Below are 15,102 nucleotides of genomic sequence, written 5' to 3' on the forward strand. Positions count from 1 at the left end.
CGCGACCCGCAGCGTTGTCTGAACAGCCCAATCAAACGCTCTCTTCGTTTATAGGAAGTCACTTTTGTTGCCTACATTGAGCAGTTTTACTCATCTAATTGGCTGACAAGAAGCGAGGAGCACGCTCCAGTGGAGAGGGGTTCGATGGGGCCGAGCCAGCGCATCGAAAATAGATAACCGGATGAGGATGGTGGTACGGGCGTCCGCCATTGGTCCGCTTCCCCTTACATAGCTTGCGGCGGCGTCGAAAACCACGGCGGCGTGCAACGCAACGTCCAGAATTACGCTATAGTGGATGCTAAGCAAATAGCAGTTGGCTGAGCGATGTCGTATACGTGCCCAAAGGGCTCGATAACGTTACACTGCCACGCAAGAAGTTTTATTGTACGCATAGGCCCATGCTCTCGGGCAGGTGCGAGTAGCCCGTGAATGAACGATCGGCGGACAGCTGTCTTCTATTCCTTTCGAAACGGCGCAGTCAGCGGCTAATCAGGAAAAAAAATCAGTTTTGTTCGGCATATAAAGGCATCTTTAACGCGTACACGTCATTTTACGTGGTGGGCTCTCGTGGTATTGTGACTTCGCGAGACAGACAGGCGAAGCAGGCGCAGCACAAAATCTTTTGACCAATAGCCGAGGGCAAGTGGGGAAAAGGCGCCAAATCTTAACTAATTATTTTTCTTGTCTTAGGTCTGTTCATGCATAATCAGTTTGCACACGTCATATCAGATGGTGAGCTATCACGCTTTTCCTGACGTAGCGTGACCGACAACTGAAGAGGGGTTGGCCCGAAAATGTTTGCCCAATCCAAGGGTTGATTGCAGAAGTGGAATAGAAAGATTTAGAATAGGGGCGCTATAACGTAAAGCTACTCCAAACGTTTCTCTTCCAATTCTGTAATCAGCCCTCCGCGATTGGTGATGTCTCAAAAACCGCGATAGCGCCACATCTGATATGACGCGTGAAGACTGATTATGCATGATTGGACCGACCAAATGAAAAATAGTTATTTCTCATCCAACGCCTTTTCGCAATTACCCCACGGCAATCGGTCAAATATTTCCACGCTGCACCCACTTCACCTGCCGGTCACGCGACGTCACAGAGCCACTAAAGCTCACCGCGTCAAAGTTACGTGTATGTATTAAAGATGCAATAATATGCCAAACAAAACTGATTTTTTTTTCTGTATAGCCGCAGGCTGCCCCATTCCGAAAGGAATAAAAAATGGCTGCCGCTGATCGCTCAGGCACTGTCTACTCCCACCTGCCGGAGTGGATTGGTTTATTTGTGTAAAATAAAACTTTCTGCGTGGGCGTGTAAGGTTTTCGAGCACTTTAAGCACGTTTACGACCCCGTTCTACCAAGTCTTCTTTGCTGAGGATCCGTGTTAGTGGCATTCTTAACCTTCTGTTGCACGCCGCTACAATTTTCAGCCAGCCACCGCAAGCCGAATAAGGGAAAGGGGACCAATTATAGACGTCGGAACCACCCTCTTCATCCGGTTATGTATTTTGAGTGCAGTGGCTCAGCCCCAACTAAATTCTCTCCACTTTAGCGTGCTCCTCGCTTCCTGACAGCCAAATACAGGTTAAAAATGGCTGAATCTCGGCAGTGTTATTCGTTTCGAAAGCAAAAAATGTCACCTCTGATAAATTGAAAGGACGTATGACTGGGCTATTGACGCAACGCTGTGGGACCCTCTCCGATGCTTGCGTCGGCGCTTACGCAAATTTGACTTCAGGAGATTGAAATAAACACACATTCGAATAGTTTTACCTTATAGGGTCCTAGCTTTTTGTTATAGCGGCTCAAGTGCACAAAAGGCTGCTACTATAAACAATGAAAAACGCGCTTAACTTATAATAACCATTTTCATCAAAAAACTAAACATAATTCTTTCCCTTCTACTATATTGTGTACGGTTGAGGGCAGTCAGCAGTCAGCAGTCATCAGCAGGATTATTTCGCATATATGGCACAAATACGGTTCTGTTTTCTTAAATTTTATTTCTTCACGTTTCTGTCACGCTGTTTGCCAAGTGCGGAAGAATTTGTCACATACTACTTCATAATCTCATCATTGGCAGGATGCGCAGGTAGGCGTTACAGTGTAATAAGTCTGCTATGGCAGACTAGGCATTATGGCAAAGTAGAGCACGTTTACAGAGGAGTGGGCAACATAACCGCTAATGAATACCACAGAACAAAATCGCTTATTTTTAGATTAGCAAGTGTTTCACGCGCATCACGAGGTGTGATGGCATGACTTCGCTGAGGAGAGCTGAGCGTGACAACATGACGAGAGTGGAGAAATAGCTGCCGCGAAAGGTGCGAAAGACAATCGTGAGCTGAGCCCTCAAGAAAGCACAAAATGAGAGCAGAACGTCAAACAGTAATCAAGGCTCACTCTCCGTGCAACATGACTGTTTATCGCAGCAATTGCCTGTTTAAAAAACATACTGGCATATGATTTACTTTCATAGTGTAAAAAAATTTCGCTTAACTCACACCAATATTACCGACAAACTCAGTACTTCATAAAACACTGACTGTTTCAAAGTTGGAGAAAACCTTAGAATTTTTGTAAAATTTGCTTAAAATTTACGGCCACCCGCAGTGGTGGCTTGGCGGCTGTGGCGTTGCCTTACTAAGCACGAGGTTGCGGGATCAAATCCTGGGCACGGCGGCTGAGTTTTGACGGAGGCGAAATGTAAAAACGCCCCTGTGGCGCTTATTGTGTGCACGTTAAAGAACTCCAGGCGGTCAAAATGATTGCGGGGTCCCTCACCACGGCTAGCCTGAAACTCAGATCGTGGTTCTGACCCGAAAAACGCGAGAATTGTTTCTTTTTTTTGGTCTCTAACGTTATTTTGATGGCCAATTACAAAAACAATTCCTTTGTTTGTTTGTCAGTCTTCTTTACAGTTGTACACGTGGATTTGTTCCTTCACTTTCGCCAACCGCTTGGCCAATGGAGAATCTCATTCGATCGCACCTCCAAATGCTGGAACACCTTCCCGAAAAGTGTGCAGGAAGCTGCGAAGAATGGAGCTGCAACAGCACAACTGAAAACTTCCAAGAAAGTCAAATGGTAGGCTAACGCAAACAAAGCTTTGTAGCGGGTTGTATGAATAAATGCTGAAATATATTCCCTTGTCGTATCTCAAACACACAGGTAAGTCAAGATTATCACTTTAGTGATGTCTCAAAATTTTGGCTCACCCGCAATTTTTTGAGTGTAGTCTGAATCCACTTGTTTCAAAACGAATACGGTCTAAATAATTACGATGTCCACCTCCTACGGAAATAACAAACTGTTTGATTCGGCCCTGAAGAAGAGTTAATGAATACACCCGCCCTTGCATTGACTTGCAGACCAATGTATTGAATATTTTAAAGAGTGTTTTAAATTGTGTGTTTAGATGTCGTCGTAAGTATCATCATCAACATCAACAGGGTTACAGGAACATCCTGTTTATGTTCACTGCAGGAGGTATGCCTCTCACCGCTATTTACAATTACGACTATTTTGGACCAATTCACCCAATGTTCTGTCTGAGAAGTGTTAATGTGTATCTAAAGATAATGAGTATGCCATGTCAAACTACCTTGCCCATACCCCACGACCCCGCGCGCTCATTTTCAGTTTTACGTGCTATCATTTGTGTTCTTACTTGTCCCATTCTTTAGCCCTGTTGAGGCTGCGATATGTACCAGCTAACCTGCGTCCACGGTGTATCTGAATGCTCCAAGAATTAGGTTCTTCGTAGATCAAGTAATAGCACAATAGATATATATGAGATTGGGAGCTCATCAAAACGAGTGATGAATGTATGCTCGTATGTACAAAAAAATGCGAGTCATAAGATGCATACGCGTCCCCTGCTTTTTTCTTTAAGACGACAATGCAAGCACCCGTACAAGATGGCATTGTGCACTCTCCGTACAAGCAGTTCGAGCCAGTGCAGTTGTCATTTGTTGATTTCCTCACTGAAAAACTACGACCCCATGGAAACAGGATTGCACTGGTAAGGCTCTCCACATTTATAGAAGAAAGGTTGTTCTTGTTTACAGAAAACGAAGCTGTCGGTTCGCAAGGCTGCGTTTGAGTGCAAAATCAAAGGTACCACTTGGCAAGCTAAAAGAAAAATACCGGAATTTATAAAGGAAAACCAAAGATAAACAATATCTCAGTGCATACTGATGCAATGCCCTTTCAAAAATCCATTTCGTTTATTTTGCGGCTGTGAAAGGCCAAGAGTTTTTTTCTGATTTTCCACCAAAATACAAGCGCAAGTACAACAAAGTGATTTATCAGGGTGCCGCACTGGGCCGGTTGGTAATCCACAATGAGCGGGCACAGCACGACACGGAGGCACGGGGACGAGTGCAAGGTTGGACAAGTGCTGGTATTCGTCGTGGTAGGTGTGCAGGATTTATACATGCATACAATAGATCTGAGGAAAGTGTTCACTCGAAAGCAGCGCAGCTATTAAATGTCCTTACAGGGTGTCTGATACCGCTGTTACGCGGTCACTTTGAACAGCCGTGGAGTTGAACGGCAATTGACACTGAAACAGCCTTTCAACTCAACAGCAGTCCACATAGTCCGATAGCACTTCGTAAAATTATTTCGCCAAAGAATCAAACACACGCTGAGCCCTAGAAGATAAAATAATCATCCTACGCTGCCTCCAGCGTGTTCAGTACAGACCCATCACTTGCTCTGTTCAAATTTGGTGCACAGCTGCACGTGATTTTTCGTTGTGGATATGACATTTAGACTAATGATGAGCGCCTTCAGATCACACAAGGCTTTATGAGGGTAATATTGAAGTTCACTCAGGACGAGTACGTAGCTGACAAAAAGAGGGTCCAGAGTACTGTTTCGCAGGTGGGACATTTACCTACTTAACACAAATGAAAGAAGAAGGACATAGCAACCAATCCACAAAGCCGTTTCTGCCGGCCACTTGACTTAAACAGCTGCGTGTTCATAAGCGGGAGATTGAAATCGTCTGCAGATACAAATTTGCCGTTGTCTAGCCTATGCTGTGCAAAGTGTCTAACAAAGCCACATATATAATCATCGCCTGGAGGACAATATACCTGTTACACCAAATGGCACATCTAGTGCGCGATCCGCTACCTTACACACTAGGGCTCAGTTGGGCTCTGTAGTATAATGATCAGCCTGGAGAAAGAAGTTGATGTCCTTCACAATAAAAATCTTCATGGCACCCCCAGAACTCGAAGGAGGCTTGTGGGCTTTTACGGATCCATTCTTTCGAAGCTTCCGAGCCTTTCTTGGTCATCTAGTGGTGAAAATTTGATATCATCGGATCCGTGAAGACGGAAGGATTCCGTGGATACCTGATTTTCAGGTGGGCCACCCTTTTTTGGACTTTATTGGAGCTTTCGTGCTCACGCCACGCTGGCTGAGAGCTAGCGTATGTTAGACCTAGAGCGGCATGGCAGCAATGCACGTTGAAGGGGAAATGCACCTGGCGGAGGACATTACTGATGACCTAGGATGGCAGACAGTGTCCAGTCGAAAATGTACAGTTACGACGAGGCCTCGATTGGGTGATAGCGGTTCACAAAGCGAGATGCCTGAAAGACGTGGCGCAGGTGAACCACGCGGAGGCTCGGTAATCAAGAATCGCATTGTGAAGGCGTCGCGCATGCCACCGATGCCACAGGAACAGATCAAAATAGTCATTCGCCCATGGGATGAACTGAATTTGGAGAAAGTTAGCCCTACAGAGGTGGGCAAGGCAATCGTAGAAGCGGCAGGCCTAAGTATGGAGCAGATTATGGAAGGTGTTACTTGCCCTAACTTCATGCAAAATATCTTGTTGGCTAGTACGCCAGAAAGGAACAAAGCTGAACGATATGTGAGACTCAGGTCAATCAGTGTGGCAGATAAGTATTTTGAAGTCAGTGCGTACGAGACGGTCCCACACACTACGTGTAAAGGGGTCATTTTCAATGTTGACATTATGAATGACCCAGCGACACTCGAGCGGAACATCGTTAACGATCGCAATCCGCAGGCTAAGGCGGTCAAACGAATCAAGAACACAGGATCAGTTATCATTTTTCTCGACGGGTTCAAAGTGCCCAATTTTTTCAGATATGGGCCAACCCTGGTCCGGTTTTTTTCTGTATCGAAAGCACTTGGATGTACGCTATGTATGATGGGGCGGATGTCTCCGGCGCCCAATTGTTTTAAATGCCGAGGTTGTGGGGCTCGGAATCCTGAAGAGGATCCAAACTGTCTGCCTTGTTGCAAGCTTTGTGTTGGACGACACCTGACCGCGGATAAACAATGGAGACAACAATATCAGCTTCACTACGTCGTGCGTGGGCGACGACCGGAAAGGGCCAGGGCGGAGCTAATGGCGGAACGGGAGGCAGCCGAGATGGTGCAGCTAGTGAGCGCCCGCCAACGCTCTAAAGGGTGCTAGCGCTCTAGGTGCCGTTTAAGGTCGAGGTAGCGGCTATCGTCTGGGACTCCAACAACAACGAGCCGCTCCCTTTCTATGGAGGCGCGGGTGCGCTTTCCTGCAGCTGGTGGAAGCGGTGGCGCAGCCGAGGACAGACCACCAGGGCTTTTTTTTCTTTATTGCAGACTTCGACGTGCTAAATCAAGGTTTACACACGGGCTAACAAGGTCAAGGGCGGCATCAGCACCGGCCGAGCGCGTGAGCAGCGCCAGGGGCATTTGGATGGTGATAGGGCTAGGGATAGGATTGCGCAATTGGAGAGAGAGAATTATAGCTTAAAAGCAGCCATCGACGTGCCTATTAAAGAGATATCTGAACTTAGGAACGGCTTACCTACCGGTAAGAGCGGTAGCTTAGGACAGGATAGGAAATATGATGACTCAGTTGAGGTACCAAGGTCTGTGGAGGTAGCAGAAGAGAACATAGCTGACGAGGAGACGCTTGCTCTGAAAAAGAGGGCCCTATCCTCGACAATGCGTATTCAGGGTAATGTCGGTTCCGAGCTGAAAGCAATGATGGTGACTTTGGAAGAAACTGTAAATCAGATCATTTGTAAACTGGAGCGGACAGAAGAGCAGGAAAATATCACGAATCAGAGATTAGGCAAAATTGAAATATATCTAACCAGACGGTGGTCCTTGTTATGGAGTGGGAGTGCACTCGGCTGCTAGCCCAGCATGTTAAGTCGCCGAGTGGACTTGAGCTCAAAACTAGTTCGCCGAATTTCTGTCGTCAAGATGGCTCTAATTAATAGCCCATTTAGTATTTGGCAGTGGAATTGTAGGGGGTTAAATCATGAGAAGGCGTCTCTGCAGCAGTTTGTTAGCACTCATGGCGTGAAACCTCAAGTTATAATGTTACAGGAAACGCTGACTTTAACGGATTTCAAAGCGGAGGTTAAGGATAATGAACAGGGCAGAGGACTCGCTACTCTCATTAGTAGGAGTTTGGCGTATATTAGACATGATCTTCACATGGCGGATGCAAGATTGAATATATTATGCTGGAGGTAATTTAGGTCGGCAAAGGCCATGTCAGAGTTATGTTAACTATTACAGTAGCCCCCGGGACACGAAGCAATGTTTCAAATCTCTCTTGACCAAGTCAACTAATCTGGCTAAGGATGCACCGTTGCATATGGGGGGGGGGGGCTTCAATGCACCCTATCATGTGTGGAAGTATGTTTATAGCACTATTAAGGGGGAGAGGCTATGGCAGCAGGCACTAAACTTGAATTCAACTCTGATTACAGACCATTTGTATCCCACCAGATATGGCGCGCCGACATGTAAAAATTCGACACCTGATCATACTTTTGTTCAGGGGGTGGTGGATTCGTCCTGGTCCAATTCTAATATAGATTTTGGTAGCGATCATTACATACATATGATTACTTTGGTAGTGGCTAATAAAAAGAGCGCACATTCAGGATGGTTGACTGGTGTTAGGTTAGCGGTTAGCGGTTAGGTTAGGATGGTGTTAGCGAGATGGAAGAGTCAGTGATGGAATAGAAGGCTTAGAAAGCGTGTAGCAGTGGTAAATCAGGAAATTGAGCACCATTGTCGGGTAACGTGCAAGCAGCAATGGGATGAAGTAGGCAATTCTATTGATGGTCACATTAAGAATGGAGGCGCTTGGAGTTTGCTAAGGCATTTACTACATGAGACAAACACTAAGTCTTATCCGAAGACTGTGATAGGCAAGCTGGTCCATCAGGCGTGTCGGGACTCCACGGAGCAGGAGTTGCTGAAGGATTTGGCTGAGAGATACCTTCCGTTGGAGACCTGGCACGATACACGTGACGTGATCTTAGAATATAGTGGGCACAAAAATACAGTTATGGATGAGGAACTTACTGAAAGTGATATGAATTTGGCGCTACAGAATCTGAATAGCCGATGGGCATCCGGGCATGATGGCATTAAGAACAAAATGTTACAGAATTTTGACGACGGGTCAATTGAGTTCCTTACACGGGAGATCAATAGCCGATGAAAGGAAGGCTCTTTCCCAGAAGAGTGGAGACTTGTAACTACTGTTCTGATATCCAAATCGGGGAAGGCCATAGGGATTGAAAATCTCAGACCCATTTCCCTGAGATCGTGTTTGCGGAAAGTCGCTGAGCATTTCCTTTTAAATATGCTAACGCGTTATGTTGAGGGCAATGGGGTCTTTCCGAACTCGATGATAGGATTTCGTCCCGGCTTCTCGGCTCAGGGTGCCATGATCAGGATTAAGCATCAGCTTCTTTACTGGCGGACAAGGGATACTAAGACACTAATTAGACTTGATGTCGAAAAAGCTTTCGTTAGAATCCGACATTCTTTCATTATACGGGTGCTATCGCGCGTGAATATGGCGCAGCGGCTTTTCCATTTTGTCGAGACTGTCCTTATGGATAGTACGACATGTCTCAGGTTTGGGGAGATAAAGGCGGAATTCCTTAAATTCGGTTGCTGTGGTACTCCGCAGGGATCCGTACTCTCGCCTATGTTATTCAATCTGGCGATGTCGAAGTGGGCTAATACACTGAACGCTGTCCAGGGTATTGCCGTTACTATATGGAGTGTCGGTGGTAGTGATGGAGAGCATGAGGCTAGGCTGCAAAAGGCGGTAACGCTTATTGAAGAGTATTTAGGTCTGATGAGGCTCAACTGCTCCACTAAAATGTCTTCGCTAAAAAGTATCCACTAAAAGCCTTGCATTAGAATCCGTACTGGGAAAGGGCCGTTTAAGCCCAATGTTGAAGCACTCAGGGTCCTGGGTTTTGTACTTGAAGCGAACGGATCGAATATTAGAAGCATTCAGCGTTTTACCAAGAAGACCGAGAAGGCCATAAGACTCATAAGAAGGATCTCTAATAGGCACAGGAGTTTAGCAGAAGAAGGTGCGGTGCACTTAGTTCACGCATTTATTATGTGTCATTTCTCGTATGTGGCAGCTATGCTAGATTAGAATAGGGGGGAGAAAAATAAATTGGAAGCTTTTCTCAGAAAAGCCGTCAATGCTGCGCTTTGTCTGCCTGTGACTAGGTCAGGCGATATGTTGTTACGACTGGGTTTGCATAATACTTTAGGCGAAATTGCCGAGGCTCAGCGTACGGGACTGAGGAAGCGCTTGTTCGTACACCAACGAGTAGGTATATTTCAGAGTCAATTGAAGAATCGGTGGCTGTCTCGCACGATGGGGCGCCCCTACACGACCTGAACGTGAACCTTAGGGCCAATATTATGGTTCGTCCGTTCCCGCGGAATGTGCACCCCGTGTGCAATGTAGGGAGGCGGGTCGCGAGAGCTAGGGCTTTGTTGCCAGAGGCAAATGATCAGGAGGAGGAGTCTGCATTTGTTGACGCCGCATGGATTAACGGAAAAGATGCTTATTCGGGGATGATGGTAGATGGTAATGGGGAGCGTTAGAAATGCCGCTTCCATTTATACCAACGATCCGGGGGTCACCGAGGAGGTGGCTATTGCTCTAGCGCTAATTGATTCAAGAAGTGTTTTGGTGCTTAGTGAATCGCAATCTGCGATTAAATTCTTCTCGAGAGGACTTGCTGCGGAACCGGCTAACAGACTGCTGCAGGGGAGGGATATCACTTCGCATGCAGTTTCTTGGTTCCCGGCGCTCATGGCGACAGTGGAGCAGCCCCACGTAACCTCAACGAAGTGGCGCACAGGTAGAGGCACGAGGATTAGTTTGCCGTGTACTCCCTTAAGGGGCTGGATCTCCCACTCCTGAGTTCAGGGACCAACTGTTAACCTACAACGACATCACCAACCACTATTACTTATAGCGCAGGGCATTCCCCCTGCCACATTCTAAATTAAATATGCCACTAGCGGTTACATTGAGGCTTCTGCAGACACGGACGTACCTTAACGCCGTCATGATGAATAAAATTAATCCGCACTGCGGGGTTTCAGTCTATTGTAGTAGGTGTAGGGGTTTGCTCGATTTAGCACACGGGCTTGGGCGCTGCTTGGCGTTGGCCCGTGATAGTTCTCGAGGTGAAGAATGGTGGCAGCGGATGCGGCACAGTGAAGTGCTGGTGGAACAACTCAGGGCTATCCAGAGGGCCTGTGTGACGGCAGAGGGGCTCGGCCTCTCTGTCCCGACGTCGAAGTGGCCCGCATCAGTCCCAAACTGATCCCTCAGGACCTAAATAATGTCCTTCGTACCATACCATACCCCCTGGACTATCAACCATACCTACAAAAAGTTTTCTGTCCTATATTACATTCTGAAGTCAAGCGTTCTTTACAGATATCAATCTCGGATGATGTAATTCGAGGAGAAAGTTGAAACATACGCACCTGTTTTCCAGGCTTAGTGCATTTACGTTAAATAAACTGCTAGCTGCCTTTCAGGAGGCAGTCAGTGTTCCAGAGGTAACTACTTTCATCCCCTTTATTGTGAATGTCATCAATTATATTGGCATTGAAACCAAGCTTCTCGAAGAGAGATCATAGCTGTGCGCACCTGGTGTACCTGGGCTGAGATATCCTCAACAATATATATAATCTTGTTTTTCAATGTCTGTGAGGTTTCAATATTCTAGCTTGAGTTCCGTAATCTAACAGTTGAAGTTTCTACTCAAACCAGTTCCGCTGCCTTCGAGCGCAGAGTCTTTGAGAGTGCTTTACGCCTTCGCGATGGTCCCCTGTAATGGTGGACGAAAGATCGGTGACAGAGGCCACAATTTTCATGTTTTTCAGGGGGCACCTCGTGCAAGGCATGGTTTGCCAGATTGTTTCTTGTTGACCAGTTATCAAGGCATTATTTCTTGGCCAAACTTTATACGATGCTTTAAGTTCGGTTGCGGTTTGTTGAAGTTGATTCAGGAGCACGCTAGTCTCACTGTTCCTAGAAGCGACATAATGGAGTTATGTCAAACAATCATTTAAGCATGGTGCCTTAAATGTCGTGGCAATTATACGTTGTGAAATTCGAGACTTGCCGACCTGCAATTGCAAAACATTCTTTTTGTTGTTGGGGCCATGGTCTAATTGAAGTCTCTTTTGAAAGAAACAATATTTTTCTTGGGGAGTCCAGCAGGCAGAAGGAGAGAGAGAGAAAACATGCAAGGTCCGGAAACAGCAGGAATAGATCATCGATCCTAAAGCATTTTAACGTCTAAACATTGCCTACCTGCCAAAATACAAAAATACAACTACGGCGACCATCGGCCAAGCAACTGCCGGACCAAATGAAGAGCAAGGTGCATTGCGATGGTCTTTTAGTGGTGGTAGCACCATCCATGGCGCGGTAGCACCTGAACATGCGCGCAAACTCCAGCTTGACAAGTACGAGGACGGAAGACTGCAGATTGGTGCTGACGCGTGCACGTGTTATAGCAGCGATGTACATGTGCACACAGAGCAGCAACATAATCAGATGAAAAAATGCACATGTGGGAAGCTGGTGTAGTAGCTCTTGTAAATTTCATGGCATTCATGAAGGTGGCGATCTGCGACACGAGAAAGACGTAACTGCGGAAGCCATTTAAATAAACAAAACGCATATAGCAGACGCTGTTGCGGCCAGTTGAAAGCACCGTGATCCCCTGCCTTCCTTCAATGTGTACCAAAACACAGTGCAGAAGTTCTTTTGCATTCAGCTATGATCGAAGTTCAGCTGCCGCAGCGGGACGTGGAACCTACGTATCCTGCACTGCAGCACAGTACCACATGCAAAGAATAACATTGGAAGGCGGGTTTTAACAAACATCCTTTTTGATATGTTGAGTGTCTTGGCGGCAGCGCTCCCCTACATAGAGTTCACGTTTATTGTGTCCTCAATGCTGAGTGCTACCAACCGTAAGTAAATTCCTTTTACCTTCTTATTTACTGAGTCAACGATCCCAACATATATTGACGATTTCCGCGTTTAATGGCAATCTCTACCTCCTTTCTTAGACAGTTCACCTCACAACGTGTTCTTTATTATTTTACCTTAATTGCATAAGCTACTTCCCAGCATCTGGGCCCTTTACAATGCCGCCTAATCATATGTGCTTGCTTGCTTGTCAATAATGCTCAAGGAATCGACGTTGACAAGATTTCTACAAACTTTTCCTTGCCACAGTCACCTCGTGACCATGTCATTTTATTGGTGTCTGAGCTACAACATGCAGCGTCCTTAGACAAATGCGAAGGCACTTACGTTCTAACTTGAGGCCAATTTGTCGCACTTTAACACCTATTGTCTATTCTAAAGTTCCCAGCATTCCTCTCACTCTGCCATGTATCTCTACCTCAGACCGATGGAGAAAAGAGCGTAACCTACAAAGAACTTCTAAAGCAGTTTCGCTGCTGCGCCGCCATGTTTCAAGCTCACAGCGTTGGCCCTGGTGACAAAGTCTATTGCCATTTCGGAAACAGCATCGAAGGTTTGGTGGTGCTTTACAGCATTGCCCTTGCCGGGGCTACCGTTGTCCTGAGTGATCCAGAATACAAAGAAGGTAAAGTATGATGAGCAAAAGAACAAAAGAAAAACGAGCGAACATAGAACAGATGGCTACAGAAGCATATTACTATATATGAAAGAAGTCAATGAAATTCTCGTGCTGTAAATGTTAAACAGAACGAGTTGCCACCTTCGCAGTTGCTTATTCACACGAAAGTTTCTTTTGCGCGTTAGGGGTACTTATTGCGATAGCAATTAGACAAGTACACTAAGTAAGGTTAGACGTTTTAGCAGCTGCATATGCTGCTGCTACTCTTCGCTTACTAGGTTATTTAACAAGCACGTCGTCACGCGTACAGAAGCAAACATGCACAGATCTCACTCAGTGACCACGGCCACTCGCTGCCTGAGCCCTGGCGAGATGAAGAGCCCCAGCAGCGGCGAGCGAATCCCTCTTCGAGCTGCCTCTTGCTTCAACGTGAACTAGGCGCGCGAGAACACAGCGCACACGACGCCACGAGCTATGTCCATCCGGCTGCCTAGCCTTGCAACCCAACGCAGATTAGAAAATGTTAGTGCGTCCGGTATTCCGGCAAGCGCGGTCGGTTTGCCGAAGGAGCGGGGGCGTAAACGTGAGCGGCCAGATTAGTGGCGCCAGATGGCGGTGAAAAGCTGAACCACACAACACAAAGCCAATTATTATATTCCGCTTCGCTGCTGGTGTAAATTTTCACAGCGGCATAATCGTGTTCAGAATCACGCCGCTGCCGTAAATTTGCACCAGCAGCGAAGCGGAATATAGCAGGTTAGTGCAATTTTAACACTGTGTGTGCCTGGTTGAGCTCCACGTCACCAGGCGGCTGCACCGCTCTGGCTTCTCACATTTAGGTCCCCGTGCATCCGGCAATCAGCCGAAACAAGCCTCGTTTGGCGGAATAACGGACGTGCTAGAAGTCCCTAGATGTCTTCATGGTAGGATGCGCGCGGCCGCACTCAGACCCCCCCCCCCCCCCCGGTTAGAGTAGAAGAGGAGATGCGCACAACCCTTCCACTCCCCCCCTTTCCGAGTGCACTTCCATTTTGCGCGCGTAAGAAAATGACGCGCACTTAGCTTGCATTACTTGTTTGGGAGCACGAGAATACAACGGCGCATAGAGCCACTACCCTTCTCAGCTCACCCTCGCATATCATCGCTGGCGCCTAAGCATACGGCACGCGGCCGCGACGTTATCGCACTTGGACTTCATGTGGAGCATCCCGGCGATGAAGACTACAGAAAATCGGCTGGGTTGTCCATATAACTGCAATCGCAGTAAAATTCGCATCGCAGTAAAATTCGCATCGCAGTGTGAAATTAAGCTCTGTATGAAGCGTACGTGTGGAAGGATACTAGGCCGAAGAGATTAGTCGAAACTCCGCCATCGAAACTCCGCCCATACATGTCTAGGAGAACTAAGCACTCTAACCTAAATGATACCCGCTGAGTTCGTGTGTAGTTTCCTGTGTAGTGGGTAATACTTCAGGCATAATAATTGTTGCAAACTGTCTCGAGATTTCAGCGATCGATGTGTTTTTGCACGTTTAGGGTATTTTACTGGTATCATGGAGATAGCTAAGGAGAAAGAGAAACACCCTAATGAGAACCAGAGACTCTGCCATAGAAAGATACCTGAGTGCTACGACAAATGATTAGAGTGGAAACTAAAGTAAAAATAAAAATGGAATGTGGGAGTTTAAAGAAAGCAATATAAGAGATCTCTAATTCACGATGAAAAAATTCAACATGAAAAACAAGAGTATATGCAAACAGAATCTAACAAAAGGAGCACCAAGACTGAGGAAGCTCTACAGCACTTTATCAAGCCCGTTCACATTACGATGACGATAAAGAGGAAAAGGACCGCGACTTCAGACGGGACGTGACGAAGGAGTGGACAAAACAAGGGTACCGCTCGGCCTGTCCACTTCTTCTTCACGTTCCGTCTGAAGTCGTGGTTCTTTTCCTCATTAAACATGCTGGACAAACCGGCCCAAAGGTCTCCTCTCTTGAATTAGGACGACGCTTTAACTCGGGGCTACCAACAATGCTACCTATTACGCTACATGTAAAACGCAGAAATCCTTTTGACATGCAAGCAATGATGTGATTTGAATGACATTTGTGGCACTTAGGACAAAAGATAATT

At 46.6% G+C, this 15,102-nt stretch overlaps 1 protein-coding gene across 1 annotated transcript in view; it reads left to right on the top strand.

The window, feature by feature from the left end:
* LOC142573002 (uncharacterized) overlaps window positions 1-15,102 on the top strand; it is a 99,492-nt gene that overhangs the window by 16,268 nt on the left and 68,122 nt on the right. The window contains exons 2-4 of the mRNA XM_075682488.1: window positions 2,916-3,093; window positions 3,902-4,030; window positions 12,770-12,971. Of these exons, the coding sequence (XP_075538603.1) occupies window positions 2,974-3,093; window positions 3,902-4,030; window positions 12,770-12,971 (451 nt within the window). The 5' untranslated portion in view covers window positions 2,916-2,973. The remainder of the gene's footprint in view (window positions 1-2,915; window positions 3,094-3,901; window positions 4,031-12,769; window positions 12,972-15,102) is intronic.

Source organism: Dermacentor variabilis, chromosome 2 (assembly GCF_050947875.1).
Source record: "Dermacentor variabilis isolate Ectoservices chromosome 2, ASM5094787v1, whole genome shotgun sequence".
In the NCBI taxonomy this organism is placed as follows: domain Eukaryota; kingdom Metazoa; phylum Arthropoda; class Arachnida; order Ixodida; family Ixodidae; genus Dermacentor; species Dermacentor variabilis.